Source organism: Medicago sativa, chromosome 7 (genome assembly GCF_051527215.1).
Source record: "Medicago sativa cultivar Bolivia chromosome 7, Bolivia_mono, whole genome shotgun sequence".
In the NCBI taxonomy this organism is placed as follows: domain Eukaryota; kingdom Viridiplantae; phylum Streptophyta; class Magnoliopsida; order Fabales; family Fabaceae; genus Medicago; species Medicago sativa.
Genome location: NC_140755.1, coordinates 103,681,209 through 103,702,314, shown reverse-complemented (window position 1 = coordinate 103,702,314; position 21,106 = coordinate 103,681,209). Strand labels below are relative to the sequence as shown.

The following is a 21,106-nucleotide window of genomic DNA, read 5'->3' as shown; positions in this document are numbered from 1 at the left end:
TTAAAAAATAATAATGATGATCTATACAATACTCCTCCTAAAAAAATTATATATATTTAGTACTCATAAAAAAATGATATATAATGGGGAAGTTTTCGCCGTTCCTCGTAGCATTATACATGTATGTACACATTAAAGTAAGTTAATAGCGATGATAACTATTAAAGATATCTGTTTCACTTCCTGTTTATGACCCTGGAGCACAAATATATATTTGTTTCTCTGTGTTAGGATCAATTTTACCTCTAAATATCCATTTAACCATAAGCCATCAAAAGTAACTTTAACATTATATTAAAAATTTACATTGAATTCAACATCGAAATTACTTTAAAACAATAAAACATCGAAAAAACTTTATTTCATTTCAAACTCAATTTTACAATATGAAATACATTCAACTATAGCCACCAAGTGCAATTTGCCAGTATATATTACAACAAAAGGAAATGAGAAACTATGCTACAAAAAAGTCACAAAGCTACCAACTAAAAAGACAACTCAATAAAGCAGATTCTGCAGCTAGTATCCGCCAGCGATGTGGTGCCTCAACCTTGAATGTGTGCGCAGCGGATGAAGCGGGCAAGCTTTGCTTCGAGGACTTCCCCCATCTCTTCCAGCTTTGGGTATTGGGCCCGTACCCACTTAAGCACAAAGTCGTGCACTGCATCCTCAGATGCAACCTGCAGCTCATCACCTGTGAGTATTGCCTTTACTCCAGCTAAAGGCATGTCCATCAGCTCCTCCTGATGCCTGGTCATTAATGAAACTTATTAGCATTCAAAGGTCAAAACGTCATTTGAGATTTAAACAAACTGAAGGCCTTGCATACAATGCAAAAATATTTTTTTGTTCAAAAAAAAAAATATTTTCTAAGTAGCACTTAAGCTTTTTCTCAAGTCATGTGATAATTTATTAAAAAAAACTGCATTAAGAAGATTATAACAAAAATCGTATCAGTAATTTAAATAAAGTGGAAAAAACTTACTTAGTTACATCTTTGTAACGGCCAGCAAGGTATTGCTTGGCTGCATCTATCAACGGCTTAACAGCATCAGCCATCAAGACACTGGAAGGAAGCTCTAGGTAGAGCAATGCAGTCTCCGGTGTCATGGGTATATTTTGCAATACCCTGCTGCAGTATGTCATGCACGACGCAACCTCGAATCTGTCTGCGGCCATCAAGACATCCAGCAATGCAATTGGTGAGGTCACGTTCAGAGTACCGTTGTACATAAAATTCAGAAGCTCCATGAGAGGAGCTTCCTCTGCAACATGCAAGAGAAACTGTAAGCAAACTATAGAGCAAACAAATCTGATTAGGCAAATAATTTAAAAAGTTATGTTTGTGTTTATACCAGATGCAGTGATTCTCACGGTCACATGTCTTTGCCCTGACTCCCTCATCCCATTAGAGAAAAGCTGCAACATATACATAACTAAGCAAACATTTTCAAAAGTATTCAAATCCAACCAATGAAGAAAAGACATCTACCTTATTAAAAAATGAGCTTTTCGCAGCCAGGATAGAAGAGCTAACATGCATAGTAATGTCTCTGACAGCTGCAGAGCCATCACCTGTACATTAATAATAACTCAAATCAAGACGTATTTCTTAAAATTCAAGAACAGATCACCAAAAAAGAAGCAATTATACATGACTACATGGGTAAACTGTTGGTGCTATAAAACTCCCGCCATAGCAGGGTTCAAGGAAAGATCGGATCCATTGTGAGTCCATTATGGAGAGCCCTGCATTTGTAAAACATCTGCGAGAAACTAACTCCACGACTTGAACTTGTGTCATTCTAATCACACAGCAACAACTCCGATCGTTGAGCCATGGCAAGATCAAATAACACATGACTATTGTTCAATGTACTTTCAGATTTGAAAGCGCCGCTAGGCCAAATTAAACAGGGGTTTTAAGAGAGAAAGATATGTGTATTACTTTGATGCCCCGGTTCTCCTCTTAAATACCCGAAATTGGGATGATTTGTCAATCATTTGTTGGTGGCAGATTTTTACAATAAATGTACAGGATCCGCTGCGCGCAACCAATGAATATTTGACAAATAATCAATTTACCGGATGGTCCGGTTCGGCAGCGTGTCACAAACAAGTGAATGTTTGACAACTAATCAATATACCGCTGAGTACGGTGTGGTATCCGTTGAAAAACCAGTTTAGTAATGTGTTACAAACAACAAACAAATACTTGACAACTAATCAACATACCATTTTGAAAAACTAATTCACATATTATTATGTTCGGTATGGTTTTCGTGAAAAAAAGGGCACCAGAGTAATCCAAAGCACTTCGGCACCTTTGAAAGACATATCTAAGTTTGATTGTGTTACATTTAACACAGAAAAATGTTCCTTTTCAGTTTGTGGAAACCTTAATACGGTTCATTTGATTTGAGTTTTACATTTCAACTCAATCTCATTTTTTCCCTCTATTTTCTAGAGAAAGTATCAAAGAAACAAAGAAGCCACACCAGATGAATCACAATAATTTTCTGTTTGATAAAAAAAAAAAAAACAAGTTTTGGTTTATGGCATACCTTATATCCCTAGAAAATGACATGAATATAAACAATTAAATGACAATTGACAATTCAGCCAAAAAAAATAAAAAATGACAAATGACATGAATACAAACAATCAAATGACAATAAAACACCATGTAAGGGTTTAGGAGAGAAACATGAGTGTATACCATAATGTCAAGTTATGGTATACCATTTTCATAAACACATAAAACAATGTAATGAACACCAATCAAGTTACATAATGTCTCACTTTTGAAAAGAAAAAATATATAATTTTTCCCTCTATTATCTCAAAAAACACAAAATGCAAGGGTCAGAATGAGTGTATACCATTTTCATTCTCGATGTCCTCTCTTATCCTCTTGTCGTGGCTAGCCCAATCTGCCCTTGTGGAACCATCCTCGGCGTTAGAATGAGTTTCAATTGAATCGTCAATGACTTCAATTTGAAGTATTCTATCCGAGAATGGATAGATACTGGTGTGAAGATTCTTCATTCTCTTCCTATAATAATTTATACACGCAAAGGAGATAAATGAACTCTTTTGTTATGCAAAGAGACTAAGAGAGATGATGGGAAAGAGATACTTCAACTCTATACAAAATTGTTGAGCACAATGCATCTCTATTTATACTAACAACAAATTGTTGAGCAAGAAATTGTGAGCAATAAAAAAGTTAATTTTTGATCTTATCAAAATAAAGTTGTATTTATTTTATGTACTTAATTAATATGAAATTATAACATTATAGAGATTTTTCCAAAAAATAAAAATTGTAGAATTATTTTATTTCATTTATTTATAACCGTTATATCGATAATTATTTGAAATTAATCAAATTTAATTTTTTTGGTGCAATTAATCATATCTACTTTGTCAAAAAAAAAAAAAAATCTACTTGAAAATTAGTATAACATTGTTTGACTGTGTAAAAAAATCTTACATTGATAGTGTACCAAAATTAATCTCGTATTTTATTAGTACTAGCGTTCAAATGAACAGTTCATGTTCGTCTGCATTATTTTTTTATTGCGCTAATACATATATATTACGAACAATAATGTTAATGAAATTTTGGTTTTGTTAAGATGGTATAGATATTTTTCACTTTTATATTTTAACAAATTATGTTTATCTTTTTCAATGACCTCATCAATATAACAAATATAATATAAGTGATTATCTTTTTGAATGACACAAATAACAATATATTATTTTTATAGACAAATTTGTTTAAGAGCATAATTTGAAATTAAAAAGTCATTCAAAATCATGTATTATCTCTGTATATAGTATAGAAGAATAGATATTATTTTTTATTGTTGTTTGGTTTCTAATAAATTTTCTCCAGAAGTAATTATGGAACACTAAATATTGAAACTTCTCTCGGTCGGTTTGAAACTCAATTGGCTACTTCAATCATGTTGGTTTTGTTTTTTATTCTTAAATATTTGTTGTACAAATCGAACCTAAACCTAGGTTTGGCTCAAACATCAGTGTAACTTTTAACCAATATTTCTGTAAATTATATTTTTATTTTTTTAGACTGTAGCATGGATTTTACATTTTACATACACGTAATTTAAAAATTGAATCTCTAACCATATGCTTAAGAGACTTAGTTGAATAGAATCGGACCACACATATCTTATGTGTTATAATTTCTTCTTCTTCGTTTTTTTGAGAGATCTTATATGTCATAATTTCTTATTTAGAAATGATAATATATCATTATGATTTTTTAGAACCTAGAACATAGATGTAAGTTGAGGAGGCTTTAACGTTTTGGGCGTGTATAATTGGAGAAACAATAATATGGCTGGCGTGATGTCATTCACTTTGTCCTTTGTGGTTTGCATGTACAAATTCGTGCTAACTTTTGTTTTATTCATTCATATGTCGTGATGTTTTTATTAATGCTGAGAAATGAGAATGAGAAGATAACGTTTCTGTTATTTCTTTACTAAGGTGTATTATTTAGTAGATTAGTTTTTTTTTTTTTTAGGGAATTTAGTAGATTAGTTAGTGATCATTCAAGTGGTAAGTTTCTTTATTTTTTGACCTTTTTTTTTGCCAACAAAAACCTAGATTTGTTTGTTTTTTTTTTTTTTGGGAAACCTAGATTTGTTTTAGAAGTTGGTAGATATGTGGGTGCCTTAAAACTTAATGCATTTGTCTTGGTGCCTTTAAGAGTAATTAATAGGGGACGATCTATATCTTTGTTTTTTCGACAGAAGATCTATCTTCTAAATACAAGCAGTTGCTAATAATAGATGCTAGATTTGATGGTAATAATAATTTAGTAGTATGAAGATATTTTTCTTGACTCCAACACTACGCGAAAATATATACTAAAATTCATAATTCAGTTTTCTTTATTTTTCATAGGTTTTGTAGATATTCAATCATATTTGAGTCATGTTTTTTTTTTAAAAAAAAAAAATCATAATTGAGTCATGTTAGACTTTTTTTTTGTAGTGGTCGGGATTTGAACCCCGGATCTTACATATTTTATGCATTGTTCAAACCAACTGAGTTAAGCTCACGACGACAGTCATGTCAGACTTTAAATGTGGATAGATATCTCTGCGATGAAATTTAAATACTCCCTTCGTTTCAAAATACATGTCCAAGTCAACCACTTCACATATGTCAATGCACAATTTTGACCGGTAATAACTTTAATTATCTAAAGTAAAAAATTATAAAAATTTAATATTTTGAAAATATTTGTCGAGACAAATCAAACAACATCTTACATGCTAATATTTGTATTTATACATTAGTTAAAAAATATGGTCAAAGTAAGTCAAGTGAATAGTGCACATTGCAAAAATTGGACATGTATTTTGAAACGGAGGGAGTATTAATTTGTCACATTGCATGAGTTTTTTTTTTTGGTTACATCACATTGCATGAGTTTGTCTCTTCATTTAAACCCAAACTTTTGTTGTTTTAAAATTAATAATTCCCGGAATTCGATCGACATTATTATAAAAAGAAATTCAAACATTAATAATATATTGAAAAAAAATAAAACTTCTTTGATCTTAATATTTAAATTTTTTTTTTGTGCTATTTAGAATTTGAATTAAACTATTTTACTATAATAACTCTTTTTATAGGATATTAGCTGTTTTTTACAATAAGAATATTAGTTTTTATTTTTTGACATTGGATGATATTAGTTATTTTTCCCATTTTTATTAGTATGAATCGTTTGACTGTAATCAATATATACACAAATCTACGAAAAATTTATACGGAATATCTAGTACTTTTATTTTTTTTCTAATTTTGAAATTACCATTTTATATTTAAATTGCCGTAAATCAAGAATTTAAGAAATATTTCACATATAATACTATCAAATTATTAATTTTTAAAATAGTCAAAAATGAAAATAAGGTCAGATTTGATATTTTCCTAATAGTTAAATTACCTTTCTTTTTATAATACAATAAGGAAATTAGTTATTTTTCCTCGTTTTATCCGTTTGAATCCTTTGAATCTATACACCATTTTACAGATTTTTTTTTCCCCATTTCTACTAGTATGAATGGTTTGACTGTATTCACTATATACACAAATCTACGAAAAATTTATACCGAATATCTAATACTTTTAATATTTTTTCCTTCAACAAAAATACTTTTAATATTTTTCTAACTTTGAAATTACCATTTTATATTTAAATTGTCGTGAATTTAGAATTTAATAAATATTTCACATATAATACTGTCAAATTAATAATTCTTAAAATAGTAAAAAATTAAAATAAAATCACATTTTAAATTTTCCTAATAGTTAAATTACCTTTTTTAATTTTTTATGCTAGTTAGGATATTTTTAAACAGGATGTATGGAACTTGATATAAGTTTTGTCCTTATTTTATAATACAATATGGAAATTAGTTATTTTTCCTCTTTTCATCCATTTGAATCCTTTGAATTTATACACCAATTTACAGATTTTTTTTCTTCCCATTTTTATTGGTATGAATCGTTTGACTGTAATCAATATATATACACAAATGTACGAAAAATTTATACTGAATATCTACTACTTTTAATATTTTCCTTATTTTGAAATTACCGTTTTTATATTTAAATTGCCGTAAATTAAGAATTTAATAAATATTTCACCTATAACACTATCAAATTAATAATTCTTAAAATAGTAAAAATGAAAATAAAATCAGATTTGATAATTATTTAAAAACAAAATGATTTAAATTCTAAAAAAGAAAATAAAATTGGATTTGATATTTTCTAATATTTAATTTACCTTTTAATTTACCTTTTATCATAGTATTTATAATTGCTTTTCTTTTTTTAGAGAGAAAGGTATATTTTGCTTCTTTTCCCTTTCTATCAAATTTAATCTAGAAACACACCTTTCTTCAAAAAAAAAAATCTAGAAACTCATCTGCGAAAAAAAAAAAAATCTAGAAACTCATCTACAATACAATACAAATTTCTTTTTTTTTTTTTGGTAGTGGCCGGGGGTTTGAACCCCAGACCTTGCATATTTTATGCATTGTCTCAACCATCTGAGTTAAGCTCACGAAGACAATACAAATTTCTTTGACAATATATCTAAAATTCTCTCATGTAACCAAAAAAATTTCTTTGACAATAGATCTAAAATTATTTTGTCAAAATAAAATTTCTCTAGTAGTGCTATAAAACTTTTTCTAAGTATGAAACAATATTTTTGTTTAAAAAAAGAGCAATGTTATTTGAACATCCATTTCATGAGACAACTTGTAGGACAACCAAAATATACAAAGAAATGTAGGTTTTGGCACAAAAACCAAAGCTATAGATAGAGAAAATGAGAATATAATGTGAGTATGAGAGAAAAAATTGTCATAAAATAGTTATTCAAATATTATTTCTCTAAAAAAAATACCTCGTTGTTTTAAGTTATCTAGCATCTTCAAAAGAAAAAAAAACATTTTTGTTAGAAAAAAAATCTAGAATCATAAATATTGATATTTTAATTATCATTTTATTTAAGGAATTAACATATCTATTAGGTTAAATTACACCTGAGGTCCTTTAAGTTTGAGGTTTGTAACAGATTGGTCCTTTAAGTTATTTTTGTCACACATAAATCCTTTAAGTTTGAAGTTTGTAACAGATTGATCCCTTAAGTTATTTTGGTCATACATAAGTCCTTTAAATTTGAAAACCTTTTCAATTTAGTCCAAAAATATGATGTTGCAGAAGGACTAAATTGAAAACTATTACAAACTTAAAGGACTTCTGTGTGACCAAAATATGTTAAAGGGTCAATCTGTTACAAACATCAAACTTAAAGGACTATTACTTTTCCCACCCTATGAGGTACTCACGCGCCTTGTTGAATTTCCCAAAATGCCCTTTGGATTATAAAATCCGAAAAAATACGAAATGCACTTCGGATTATACAATCCGAACTACTGCGATATACATAAGGAAAATCACCCCTTCGCCAGTTTGGGTACATGCAGACCGTCCCCATATCTCCACATGATAGTGCACCTGTTGAGATGACATTAGGTGAGATCAGCTACCGGTATGCGCACCATCTTGATCATGTGCTGAGAGCTCTGGGTCAACCTGCTATTCAGGGTGTGGAGGCTTCGTCGGGATGCATCAGATGGTTTTATATCGTCTCTCATCCACAGATGATTCTTCCAAACCATGAGGTTCAGGTTTCGAGGCCACTAGAGCAGAAGGCTCTTGATGAGATTGCTGCTGAGGAGGATGGAGATTAGGGGTACTTGGAGTTGTCCGGCAGGCTGAGCCGTATCAGAGACCATGTGTATGATGTGATGTCAAGTGGTGTGATTGTGCAAGGGTCTTCTGATTGGGTTCATTTGGAAGAAGTCTTGAGAGAGGTTCATGGAAGACAATTTTACCGCCGTAGGCTTAATGTTGAGGGTGGCAGAGGCAGGGGCCTGATTTTATCTTATTGTGTTGTAACCTCTGGATAATTTCTATTTTTATTTTGGTGTCTTAACATTTGGTTTGTAACATTTGGAATATTTGTGTTTTTAATTTAATGTTTGAAATTTGTGTTTTATTGTTAATTTCTGTTTTGGATATAATTTTATGTTAGGACTTTTGATCAATGCATGTTTAACCTCGTTTAGAAGCAATTTAAAGCGCAAAATGCATGTTTCAGCAAAAATATATCACTTTTGTCTGTGTGCTGATGCAATTCGGATTATATAATCCGGAATGTTTATTAGACATTTTGGATTATATAATCCGAAACACCCTATTTTCCCTCCAATTGTTGAATTTTCATGGGTGTTTGACACGTTTCATATTTTATAAATCAAACTGCCTTAAATATTTTCAGAATATATGATCTGAACCTATCTTAAGCATTTTAACTTCAAGATTCTTCAGGATGCTCCAAGTTACAAAAGTTTCGTAAAAGTTTGGATTATTGATGATAGTCGTTCTTAGCATCAAACAAGATAAGTATTTTTGTATCGTCTTCACAGGGAATAGTGTGTTATCAATGACAGTTTAACATCAATTATCATTCCAAGTATTAAGAGTACTTGTTTGTTTGAATTGAAATGTATCTAGCTAAACTAATTGCAAAAAGTAAAAGTTGAGATAAATAAGGATTGAAACTTGTTAGGAATAGCGTTCCTTAACCAAGCGTCGCACGTAACCTAATGATCCATACGAATTCTAGCTTTATAAACAACATTATCACAATCAATTCTAAACTACCCTTCGTGTCCAAAGTGATATAATTATTTCTAAGTTATCGTTTAAACATTCGTGTCCAAATCCCTTAAACGATAACAAAGTCGATCGGATAACTTAATCGACCGTGTCCAGCCTGATTAAGCATCCGAAAGCATTAAACTCTTGATTATGGTGATTATCACAAGATTAACAAAGTTGTCAAAGAAGTTAACCTAAGATATATTGCTACTCTAGCTCTAGATTCAAGAGTTTGTGTCCAAATCATCTTGAATCTTATTGAAAGCATTAACACAAGAATAACAACAATATTGAATATAAATTGCTAGAATCATATATTGCAAGATCAAAAGGATTACATGTTTAGCAAGATCAAGTACCTCACATCCCAACAAAGGGTATTTAGCTACACATCATCATGGAAGCCTTGCAAGGATGGATTGAAAAGGAAGGATTCATTACACTTGTGATGTCTCAACAAAGAAATAAAGATCCAACTTCCAAAATCACTCTCACTCTATATGATCTACCTTATTTCTCCCTAAGAAATATCTACCTATGAAAACTATGAGAAAAACTAAGATAAGAACTAACTTCATATCTTGAAATGAGAGAAAATGAGCTTTTATACAAATCTGCAAAAGTCACATTTCGCCTGGCAGAATTAAGCTCGCCATGGCGAGCTCAGTCTTCTTCACCAATGGAATTCTGCCACGTCACCAAAAATTGATCAAACCGCCTAACTTTCGCCTTTCAGCTCGCCATTGGTTCGCCTGGCGAAATTTCTCGCCATGGCCATCTCAGTGGCGAATTGGCCTGGTGCTCTCTGGAAGTCCTCGCCATTTAGCTCGCCCTTGGCTCGCCATGGCGAGCTGGCCTTTGCCCAAATTTGTTGTTTTTGCACTTGCTTGATGTTTGGACACTCAATTCCTGCACAAATGGGTAGAGTAAGATGACTAAAGCGTAATAGGTCAAAATTTCACTTTTCTCTCGGCTTTTCCCTGGATAACTTGTGAAACAAGTAACAAACGTGCCATAAATAAACATTAAAAGTACTACTTCCTGGCACTTATCAAACTCTCCCCAACTTAACTCTTTGTTTATCCTCAAACAAAATATCAAAAACATAACAAGCTACGCCGAGACACAAGTAAGAAAGACTTTGAAAGCTTTTACAGATGAATGATTTGACAAATATGCGCGGGCAAGTCTGAAGCTTCCGACTTATCTGGCAATCCACTGCAAATGTGAAATGAGTTCTAAACACAAAGTACATGTCAAATAGTTCAAAACAATAATATATTTATTTACGAACCACACCTAACACACTTCTATGAAAGTAGATAAACAATTGAAATCAAATGAATGAGGGTTATGAACACACATCCGGCAATCAAGTTAACATTCCAGTCAATTTATGTGTCCATCCAAAAATCGTTTCAAAAGGCATAAAAACATGGATCAAAAGGTCTTTGAGGGTTATAACTTGGCTTGGCTACAAAAGAAATGTCATATGTGGGGCAATTGAAATCAAAAAGCCTATCAAAGAGGAACATTCCTTGTATCAACCATTAAAATTCACAATCTTTCCTACCAATCATTACAAACCCTTGGTGCTTAAACATGAAGCACTTTGATCTTGACAACTTATTTTCTTTTTGGATTTTTCTTTCTTTTTCTCTTTTTCTTTTTCTTTTCATGTACACATTGTTTTTCTTTTCTTTTTGTATTTACAACAACATGTTGTCTTGATCAAAGATAAATTTACACCATAGTACTTGACATAAAATTTACATCTACCTTCTCTCCCCAACTTGAATCAACAAATACCCTAATTAAATGTTCCTCTACTCTAAGGCAAAAGGGACAAATAACAATGAAATTTTAGGGTTCAACAATTAAAAACATACCAGAGTCCTAAAATGCGTCAAGAATGAACTGAATTTTGAAAAATTTAAAGGCAACTTCATCAAGCATTGTGCTTATGAATTGACAGTTCATAATTGATGACTCCGATTCATTTGGCTCAAGTGGGTTAGCAAGTACTCGCTCTTCTCACAAGGTAGGCTATTTGTGGTCAAGTAAGTTTCACTCATAAACAAAAAATGTGCCTTGATCACTTCCATGCCTTCACACAATTTAAAACAATTATTGGATTTAACATAAAACAACTGAGTTAAACAATGAGTACCGGTCTCCTTGCATATGTACAAACATTTGAGGTTTCCTCACTTTAGGCTAGTACTACGTGGTTCACAAACAAATATATTATTGCGAAGAACTAAATTACGTGAAATTTGTGCAAAGTACCCGTTTCACATTCAAGTAAAAATCTAGAAAAACCGGAAACTTGTACCTTGGCTAAGCGCTTTAATCACAACAATGAATCATTATCAATCATCTGAGATATGCTCACTTTGGCTATCTTTCAAGCACATTGCAATTTGAAGTTTTGAGCATTTTTTCAATTTCTTTCAAACAAGCAATAGTAATAACCAAAATAAACTTCCACAAATTTTTAAAAATAGCTCAAAATGAAGTACATCCACAAAAATAAAATAACACAATACGTTACTAAAACAATACTAACAACCCGTAATTAAACACATTGTCTTAACAAACATCACAATACAACATCCCATAGTACGGAACAATACATAATTCAAAACATCACTACTAAAGTCATACATAACAAAGTAAACATCAACAGAAGCAAATAGTTCAAAGAGTAACTAACAAAAAGCAATAAAAGATGAGTTCTAGAAATAAAGAATATTCTTGGCCTGGCGAAAATGACATTTTTTAGACCAAAATTTTTAAGTTGCTTCTGCTTTGGATTGGCTTTGTTATGCATATGACTCTAAACTTATTTATGCAATAAAACAATAAATGGACTTACAAAGTTGGGTTGCCTCCCAACAAGCGCTTGTTTAACGTCGTTAGCTCGACGCCTTTTTCGTTAGGGTGGCCAAAATGAAACGGATAGCACATCATCTTTCGAAACCCTACGTTTTGGTAGGAATTCCATGAACTTTAGGAACAGATGATTTGGAGTCCATGACCTCCCTAGCTTTGGTTTATTGAACAAGGTGCAAATTTCATCAATTACCCGATCGATTTCTACCTTGTTCACTTTCTTCCCTCTTGCTTCCATTAAATCTTCCTTGATTAGTAACCGTTCCTTTTTCTCAACCACCATAACTTCTTCAATATCAACAGTTGTAACTTCCTTATTTTGAACAACAACTTCTTCAACAATCTCTCCGACTCTCTCAAACATGTTTGGATTATTTTCTTGTTCTCCAAGAGTGGATTGATTGTTGGCTTGGTTATCCATGATTTGTGCTTGAATCAACTCAATTTGAAGTGATAAAGTCTTCAATCTTTGGTTGGTATCTTGCATGTTTATCATGGATTGTTGCATGAAGATGTTCAAAGTATCTTCTATCACCTTGTATCTCTCATCTTCATAAGAATGTTGTTGATACTGAGGATAGGATTCATACTCGGGTGGAGTATAGAAGTTGAAGTAACCATGATCAACCATGATTTTGGCTAGGTGGTGATCCTAAAACGGAAACAACTAACAAGAAACTTTTCTTTGTTTATCAACAAGGGGTTAGTACAAACAACTATCAAATAAAGAAAACTATTTACGGATTATATACAAATGCTTAAAACGATATATCAATCGTTCTATCTATGATAACTAAACACCATTCCCCGGCAACGGCGCCATTTTGTTGATAGTCGTTCTTAGCATCAAACAAGATAAGTATTTTTGTATCGTCTCCACAGGGAATAGTGCGTTATCAATGACAGTTTAACATCAATTATCATTCCAAGTATTAAGAGTACTTGTTTGTTTGAATTGAAATGTATCTAGCTAAACTAATTGCAAAAAGTAAAAGTTGAGATAAATAAGGATTGAAACTTGTTAGGAGTAGCGTTCCTTAACCAAGCGTCGCACGTAACCTAATGATCCATACGAATTCTAGCTTTATAAACAACATTATCACAATCAATTCTAAACTACCCTTTGTGTCCAAAGTGATATAATTATTTCTAAGTTATCGTTTAAACATTCGTGTCCAAATCCCTTAAACGATAACAAAGTCGATCGGATAACTTAATCGACCGTGTCCAGCCTGATTAAGCATCCGAAAGCATTAAACTCTTGATTATGGTGATTATCACAAGATTAACAAAGTTGTCAAAGAAGTTAACCTAAGATATATTGCTACTCTAGCTCTAGATTCAAGAGTTTGTGTCCAAATCATCTTGAATCTTATTGAAAGCATTAACACAAGAATAACAACAATATTGAATATAAATTGCTAGAATCATATATTGCAAGATCAAAAGGATTACATGTTTAGCAAGATCAAGTACCTCACATCCCAACAAAGGGTATTTAGCTACACATCATCATGGAAGCCTTGCAAGGATGGATTGAAAAGGAAGGCTTCATTACACTTGTGATGTCTCAACAAAGAAATAAAGATCCAACTTCCAAAATCACTCTCACTCTATATGATCTACCTTATTTCTCCCTAAGAAATATCTACCTATGAAAACTATGAGAAAAACTAAGATAAGAACTAACTTCATATCTTGAAATGAGAGAAAATGAGCTTTTATACAAATCTGCAAAAGTCACATTTCGCCTGGCAGAATTAAGCTCGCCATGGCGAGCTCAGTCTTCTTCACCAATGGAATTCTGCCACGTCACCAAAAATTGATCAAACCGCCTAACTTTCGCCTTTCAGCTCGCCATTGGTTCGCCTGGCGAAATTTCTCGCCATGGCCATCTCAGTGGCGAAGTGGCCTAGTGCTCTCTGGAAGTCCTCGCCATTTAGCTCGCCCTTGGCTCACCATGGCGAGCTGGCCTTTGCCTAAATTTGTTGTTTTTGCACTTGCTTGATGTTTGGACACTCAATTCCTGCACAAATGGGTAGAGTAAGATGACTAAAGCGTAATAAGTCAAAATTTCACTTTTCTCTCGGCTTTTCCCTGGATAACTTGTGAAACAAGTAACAAACGTGCCATAAATAAACATTAAAAGTACTACTTCCTGGCACTTATCAATTATATAATCCAAACGTAGCTCGGATTATATAATCCGAACAAAGGGTATTTTGGAAGAAAAAAATAGGGCGTGCGAGAATGGCATAGGGTGGGAAAAGTAATAGTCAACTTAAAGGACTTTGTGACCAAAATAACTTAAAGGACCAATCTATTACAAACTTCAAACTTAAAGGACCCATGATGTAATTTAGCCTATTTAATATTTTTAAGTAGTTATTCTTTTTTATTTGGTACATGTATTATTCTTTTGAACCCTTTGAATCTAGAAATAAATCTAGAAATTGTAATATTTACTTGAATTATTAACATCATGATTATAGTTGTTAAAATGAATATGATTTTCCTTTTTAAAAAAAATGAATATATTTATTGGGCCGGTCCAATTGGCCTATATTTTAATAGGGTTTTAATTTTTCCACTCTATGTTATTCTCGCACGTCTTATTTATTTTTTTTTTCCGAAAATACTCTTTGTTTGGATTCTAAAATCTGAAAAAGATTGTTAGGTATTAACGACCCACCATTTTCTCTGTTGTATTTGATGTCAAAGGTCTCTGCTGACCGTCGTAGAATCCCCGCATAAACAGCAAACCAATTGCAGGGATTCTATGAACAGTCAACAGTGACTATTTTTTGGTAGGTTTTCATGGCGAATGACATAGGAAATTTTTTGAAAAAGATACAAAAATTGTTGGGGGCATTTAAAGCAGCTTTGTATGGACTAACCCAGGGGAAATCGAACATGAGACCTTGAAAGGAATCTATTTCAAAATACCAAGTCAATACCACTGGACCAACCAAGATGACTTCCATTCTAAAAAGATTTTTTTTATATTGATCTGCCACTTTTACAATGATTTTTAATACTGACCCAGGATTTGCATTATCATGTGAATGTGAAACTTTTTTCTAAATGTAACATCTTGTTTGAATTCACTCATAAATTATTAGTATCACCCTCTTGGAAATATGGTTCATGTTAGCATTGTCAAGTCCTCCCATATTGCCTAAAATTAGACATAATTGAGTCTTTATAAACCTCAAATACATTGGTTAGTGTGCCCAGTTTGGTAGCGTCAACTTGTGATCGAATGCTGTTACAGCAGGAAATCTGCTTCCCTATGAATTCTGCATCAGGCTGTGTGCCATCAAGCCTATGATTAACCGGAAGCAGATTTCCTGCTGTAACAGCAGGATGCTGTAAGGCATGTGAGCCGTCCGATCATAAATAAGTGGTTGAGATCAAACTGTGTGAAAACTAGCAGAACAAATCTGAGCCGTTGGATCAATGTTTTATGGCTGAGATTTACCACAGCGTGAAACTGTGTGTTGCTGTTACAGCAGGGAATCCATGTCCGAATTCATAGAGCAGCGAACACCTTTTTTTTCCTAACAATGGAGTAATCATAGGCTACTACATTACCAACCCACAATTCCCCTTGAACCATCATTTTTTAACAACAAATTCATGCTGCAATTTGATTAGATGCAGTTACAACTGAAAACCTACAATATTATAACCAATCTCTCTTATAAAAGTTAAAACCTCAGTACTAGTAGTTGCTAACAAGTGGTCGTCCAATGCTCACATCACTCTTCTTTATGCCTATGTGGCACAAACTCTACTAACAATAAGCAAGCAGTTGAAGCAAATAATGAAGTCATAAGTTAATGTATATCCATTTTGACAACATGTTAAAACAACATTCTAATACAGCATGTGGTAGATTGCAATCATACAATCTGTATCGTTTCAATTTTACTTTTGGTACAATGTGCAACATCACATCATTCATGGTTTTTCCCCTGCAACTCCCAAATATACCACCGAGTTAGATCATTTGATTTGATTCAAGCAGAAAAAACCATCACATCAATCAACCCCAATAATTTTGGATTACACAGTGTCAAATTCCATTGCAACAGACCAAATTCCAACCTACTGAAGACCTCTTGGATCTATTGTTCATGCTTAGCATTGACAAGTCCCACCTTGGTCCTTGGCTAAGAATATGACACAAATGAGTCTTTATATACTTGTAACACATCTGTCAGTATGCCGAGCTGGCTAGCACCAATTTGTGACCCAAGTTGGGGGCACGAAGTTGATGGAACACGGCTTTGGCTTCCCAGGTTGGGTTGGTAGTGCACCATGTTGGGCAAACAACTCCGTCTCTCGACACCTGATCCAACATTTTTCTATTCTCTTTTGCCCATCACAGTAATTATTTGATAGTATTTAATAAATACTATCAAATTCATTTGAATTAGCCGTTCTCGACACCTCTTTAATAAATAGTATAATACTATTTATACTTGAATGTTAAAGATTACACCCACTTTCTCTGCTAAACAAAAGGTTGTACCCACTTTCTATGTTAAATTTGAATATATATGTAACACCACTATCTTCCCCTTATTTTGAAAAGCATGATCCTATTTACCAGGGCCTTAAGTTGGGTCTCAGTTTAAACTAATTAGTAGATGTAAATCACTGATCTGAATCGTTATTTTGTAATAAGTTATTTTTAAAAAGTTGACGACTTAAAAATATTTGACTTACGTTCAATTATTCATACAATAGGAATCAAAATGTGGAAAGAAGATAAATAAATATAAGCAGACTTTAAATACTAAAACCTGCATTGAAGAACAATGTATACTGATCCAATCTTCTGGCAATAACAACTTTGACACCTTTGATTCACCAATAATATCAGTGCCTGTACTGCAGTTCTCAAGTCTCCCTTTGAAAATGATTTCTGCGGTACTCTCATTTTCTATTGTCAGTTTCTGTGGTACCCTCGTTAAAGTTGGTAAAAAAAATTATCAAAGAAAAGCATATATTACTGACTACAAGTCATTATTTAGAGAACAAAAGTTGTAAGACTTGAAAACCATGGCCTCATTTGAGGAATGATGATATACCAATTCAAACAATTTTGCCCAGCTTCAAGTCATCATGAAATAGTGATACAATTTCCAGAGCAGAGACAAACCAATAAGACAGTTTTCTGACATTAACTATTTGTTTTGTGAGGCAAAATAAAAACAGATCATATGTATCTTTACTTTGCCACTAACTGGTTCAGCACAAGTTAGACTTAAATTTAAATTACAATACAAACACAACATACATTCTATTAGCTGTAATGTTGATGAAATTTTAATAAGTAAACTAATGCATTCAAATGGGCATTGTGCATTTCTTTTGAGAATGTCCTAACATATGGCAGCGACCACATTGGACAACCCTTTTGGGTCGCTTAAAGTTCTCTACTCTCAGAACCTTCTTTTTCGGCCTTCCAGGGGGACGGCGAATTTTTGGTGGGTGAATTACGATATCAACTCTTGCACCTCCTCCACCTTCTGCTCCTTCTCCATGTTCTCTCCATTGACTTTTGTCTGGAATGGGATTTATCATCTGTGAATAGGCCATTCTGTAACTTTGTACAGTGAAACATGGTTCAGCAAACATATGGGCATTATGTCCACAAGAAATAAGTGCAGCTGCAGCATGAGCACAAGGTAAACCATAAAGCTGCCATCGGCGACAAGAGCACTCACGACTTCTTATATCAACAATATTGGTTCTTTCAGTCGAGACAATTTCAAACTCAACTTCATTTGCCCGGAGTACTTGGTAGCAATGAGCATCAGCTATTGCCTCCGAAATTCGCTTCTCAGCAGATGGTACAAGAATTGAAGTCCACTCCATGCCCACTTCTCGCCGATCATTAAACCAAGATGTCATCTGCTGGCGGATGTATTCCATCATCTGCACTACAGGGAGCTCATGACATTCAAGGGCCCAGTTATACAACAATTCAGTTACCCCGAGGGTGAAATGGCCATATCGAACACCATCAAAGTATGCAACGGCCCAAAGAAAGGGAGGGAAGTGTTGAAACCATGATATAACATCCTGAGAAACCGCTATCATCTCAGTAATCTTGCTTTCAAATTCAGCAGCTGTAAGGGCATAGACAGCGTTCCAAAAGATGTTCACCAACTTTGTGTTTTTAAATGTATCGCGAAAACTTTCGCTAACATAACGCAGACAGAAACCATGTGAAGCACTGGGAAAATGTGTTTCTACTGCCTCCACCATGCCTCTTTGCCTTTCAGATAGTATTGTAAGTCTAGGCATGTTGTCGGTGTTTACTCCAAGAAGTTTCCGTAATTCTGACATAAACCACATCCAGTTTTCATCGCTTTCAGTATCAACAACAGCAATAGCCAAAGGAAACAAAGCATCATCAGCATCAACAGCTGCAGCACAAAGTATTGAACCAAGATATTTTCCTTTAAGATGTGCTCTGTCAAGCTCTAAAAGAGGCCTACAAGCATTTATAAACCCATAAATTGATGCGCGGTAAGAAATAAATAGGCGTTGAAAACAATTTTCTTGTCCAGTGGCACCAACAGATGCAATGCTACCAGGGTTTGTTTTCCTTATTTGCTCACAGTATGCAGGGAGAAGACGGTAACCTTCTTCAAATGTTCCATGAAGGGCAGCCATGCTTCGTTCCTTCCCTCGCCAAGCTTGCATGTAAGAAACAGCAACTCCGTGCTGATCACGAATATCTTGCAAAATTTCCCTTGGTTTGACTTGTGGATTATCTCGAATGCGTGATTCTACAGACCTTGCAACCCAACCTACTGACGCCTGCTGATGGTGAAGGTTGCGAACTCCTTCACAAGTGTGGTCTGCTTGCAGGGTTCTGATAGTAAAAGTCGGAACACCAGGACATTTGGCTACATGGACACGCCATGGGCACCCTTCTTTGGAGCACTTTGCAATAAAACGACTGCGATCTGATTTAACTATCCGAAGATCGAAATGCATAGCTATGGCAATATCTTTCAATGTTCTTCGACAGGTTTCCACATCTGGAAACTCTTGACCAATGACTAATGGTTGTTCTGCTATAGGAACAGAAGTATCATCTAAAACTAAAGAATGATTATCCATATATATCTCCAAAACAAGAAACCAGCAATTTCACGTGACTTTAAGGGTCTTCATCATATTCATGAATTATCAAGAACTGCCAAGGATAGGCATTGAAAAATGCCACCATATTAAACCTCCTCCCAATAATAGACTCTGCATTACATAAAAAAAATGGATGGTTAAATCCTACACAAGTACACATAGTTCAGAACAGAAAGCCACTTAAACAAAATAGAATACAGAGTTATCAAGCGGACAAGAAACATAAAGCTCTAAATAAAGTATCTGATAATCTATGTTGCCAATAGAGTGATAGTGGATCCTAAATAGTTGGATTATTCAAAATGTAAAAAATGAAAAAATTGCAGTGGAAGAAAATGAAACTCAAAAAAGTAAAAGGACCCCTCGGTAGACTTGCAATATAAATCTAAATCTACAAACTTAGACACGAAAATAAAAGTTTGTGAATAGATTATTGCTTGTTCATCCAAAACATTATACATAGTTCGGCCACCAGAAGGGAACTATGTTAAAAAAGAACATTCACCTCTTGCAAAAATTAATGCTTTGGATAAACATGTCCAAATTTTATAAGGAGCTCAAGAAACATCATTCGAGATAAGATATTTTTTATTTTCAAGGAAAATCCATTGCTTTGGTCAATCTAATTACACCAGCTATGATTTTGAATAAGCTACGAGTATAATACTATTTAGATACAGGAATCATATTTTTTAGAACTTGATCTAGTTCTTACTTCCTATGGAACTTGTCCAACTGCAATCCACAATCTACATTTACAGTTACACAGGTCTCTATAACCTACACATCACCATCTAATTTCTCATAGTTCATAGGAAATCATTAGCTACGAAAAATATGAGTTCACGAATAAGATTTTTGTAGCGTGCAATTGCCTAAACTACCCAGATGGTCTATTTATTAATCAGCCCTTTGCGCAAACTTACTACCTTCGAAGCAAGAAATGACATCACAGTAAATGCAAGCTAATTTTTTCATACAAAAACCTAAATAGTTAATCCCAATCAGTGTGCTCTCATATCCATTAAAACGACAAAAAAAAAAAAAAAATCATCTTTCTACCTATTTTGATCTAGAAACAGAGTTCAGGGTTCAATTTTCAAAAAGGAAAGCAAAAAAAACACAATATTAAATATTTTGATAAGATAATTGAGGAATTGATATTGAATGTTGAAATCATAGAGTGACATTGACATTGAGAGAACAAGAACAACATTGGTCACTTAGGTCAAACAACCTCTGCAACACAACAAGTGTTAAAACACAGTTCGGATCCAATAGAATTATTCCGAATCTGGAAATTTCAATTTCTGAATCTACAATTTAAATAATATTTGTAAACTACGAGGTCGGAATTTTCTCATGATTAAAATCGAAAAATCTAGAAGGTTATAGGAATAGAAAATTGGGGGGGTAAGATGCGGAAGAAGAGGGTTTGATCGAAAAAGAAAAAGAGTGTACCTTAGTTTAGACTACTAATTGTTGTCGTTGGTATTTGAATGTAATGTTTGACAGTAACGTTTTCTGCTACTGTTGTCGTTGTTTCTTGTTCTTTCTTCAGCTTCCGCTTCTGCAATTCCACGAGAGATGTAAACCAACTTTTTTATTTTTATTTTTTTATTTATGTAGATGAAAGACTTAATTTCTGGAAGAAAAAAAATAAAAATAAAAATTAGGCTGTGATATTTTATGAATTTATGTACTCCCTCCGGTCTCATATGTAAGAAAAGATTTTTTTTTTAGGTTC

General features: G+C 33.3%; 2 protein-coding genes across 3 annotated transcripts; both read right to left on the bottom strand.

Annotated features, from left to right (window-relative positions):
* Positions 1-329: 329 nt before the first annotated feature.
* Positions 330-3,151, bottom strand: LOC146911619 (BTB/POZ domain-containing protein POB1-like). Of its 2 annotated transcripts, none has more exons than XM_085725971.1 (5): positions 2,886-3,151; positions 1,496-1,578; positions 1,359-1,422; positions 989-1,268; positions 330-753 (listed from the first exon to the last, which is right to left on the bottom strand). In XM_085725971.1, exons 1-5 carry the CDS (start codon positions 3,049-3,051, stop codon positions 549-551), a joined length of 798 nt encoding a protein of 265 aa, XP_085582097.1. In that variant the 5' UTR covers positions 3,052-3,151; the 3' UTR covers positions 330-548. The 2 variants fall into 2 exon arrangements, with proteins under 2 accessions (XP_085582097.1, XP_085582096.1); XM_085725970.1 differs by lacking the exon at positions 2,886-3,151 and adding an exon at positions 1,666-1,951.
* A 14,201-nt stretch (positions 3,152-17,352) lies between these two features.
* Positions 17,353-20,955, bottom strand: LOC146911618 (uncharacterized). Its single transcript, XM_085725969.1, has 2 exons — positions 20,821-20,955; positions 17,353-19,470 (listed from the first exon to the last, which is right to left on the bottom strand). Exon 2 carries the CDS (start codon positions 19,333-19,335, stop codon positions 17,548-17,550), a length of 1,788 nt encoding a protein of 595 aa, XP_085582095.1. The 5' UTR covers positions 19,336-19,470; positions 20,821-20,955; the 3' UTR covers positions 17,353-17,547.
* Between the last annotated feature and the right edge of the window lie 151 nt (positions 20,956-21,106).

What these genes read in the sequence shown, in the direction of transcription:
- LOC146911619 (XM_085725970.1), bottom strand. Translation starts at nt 1,864, where the DNA reads ATGTGTTATTTGATCTTGCCATGGCTCAACGATCGGAGTTGTTGCTGT. An exon ending in AGCACCAACAGTTTACCCAT is followed by an intron (nt 1,579 to 1,665) that starts GTAGTCATGTAT and finishes ATTAATGTACAG; the next exon opens with GTGATGGCTCTGCAGCTGTC. An exon ending in AAAGCTCATTTTTTAATAAG is followed by an intron (nt 1,423 to 1,495) that starts GTAGATGTCTTT and finishes TATATGTTGCAG; the next exon opens with CTTTTCTCTAATGGGATGAG.
- LOC146911618 (XM_085725969.1), bottom strand. Translation starts at nt 19,335, where the DNA reads ATGGATAATCATTCTTTAGTTTTAGATGATACTTCTGTTCCTATAGCA.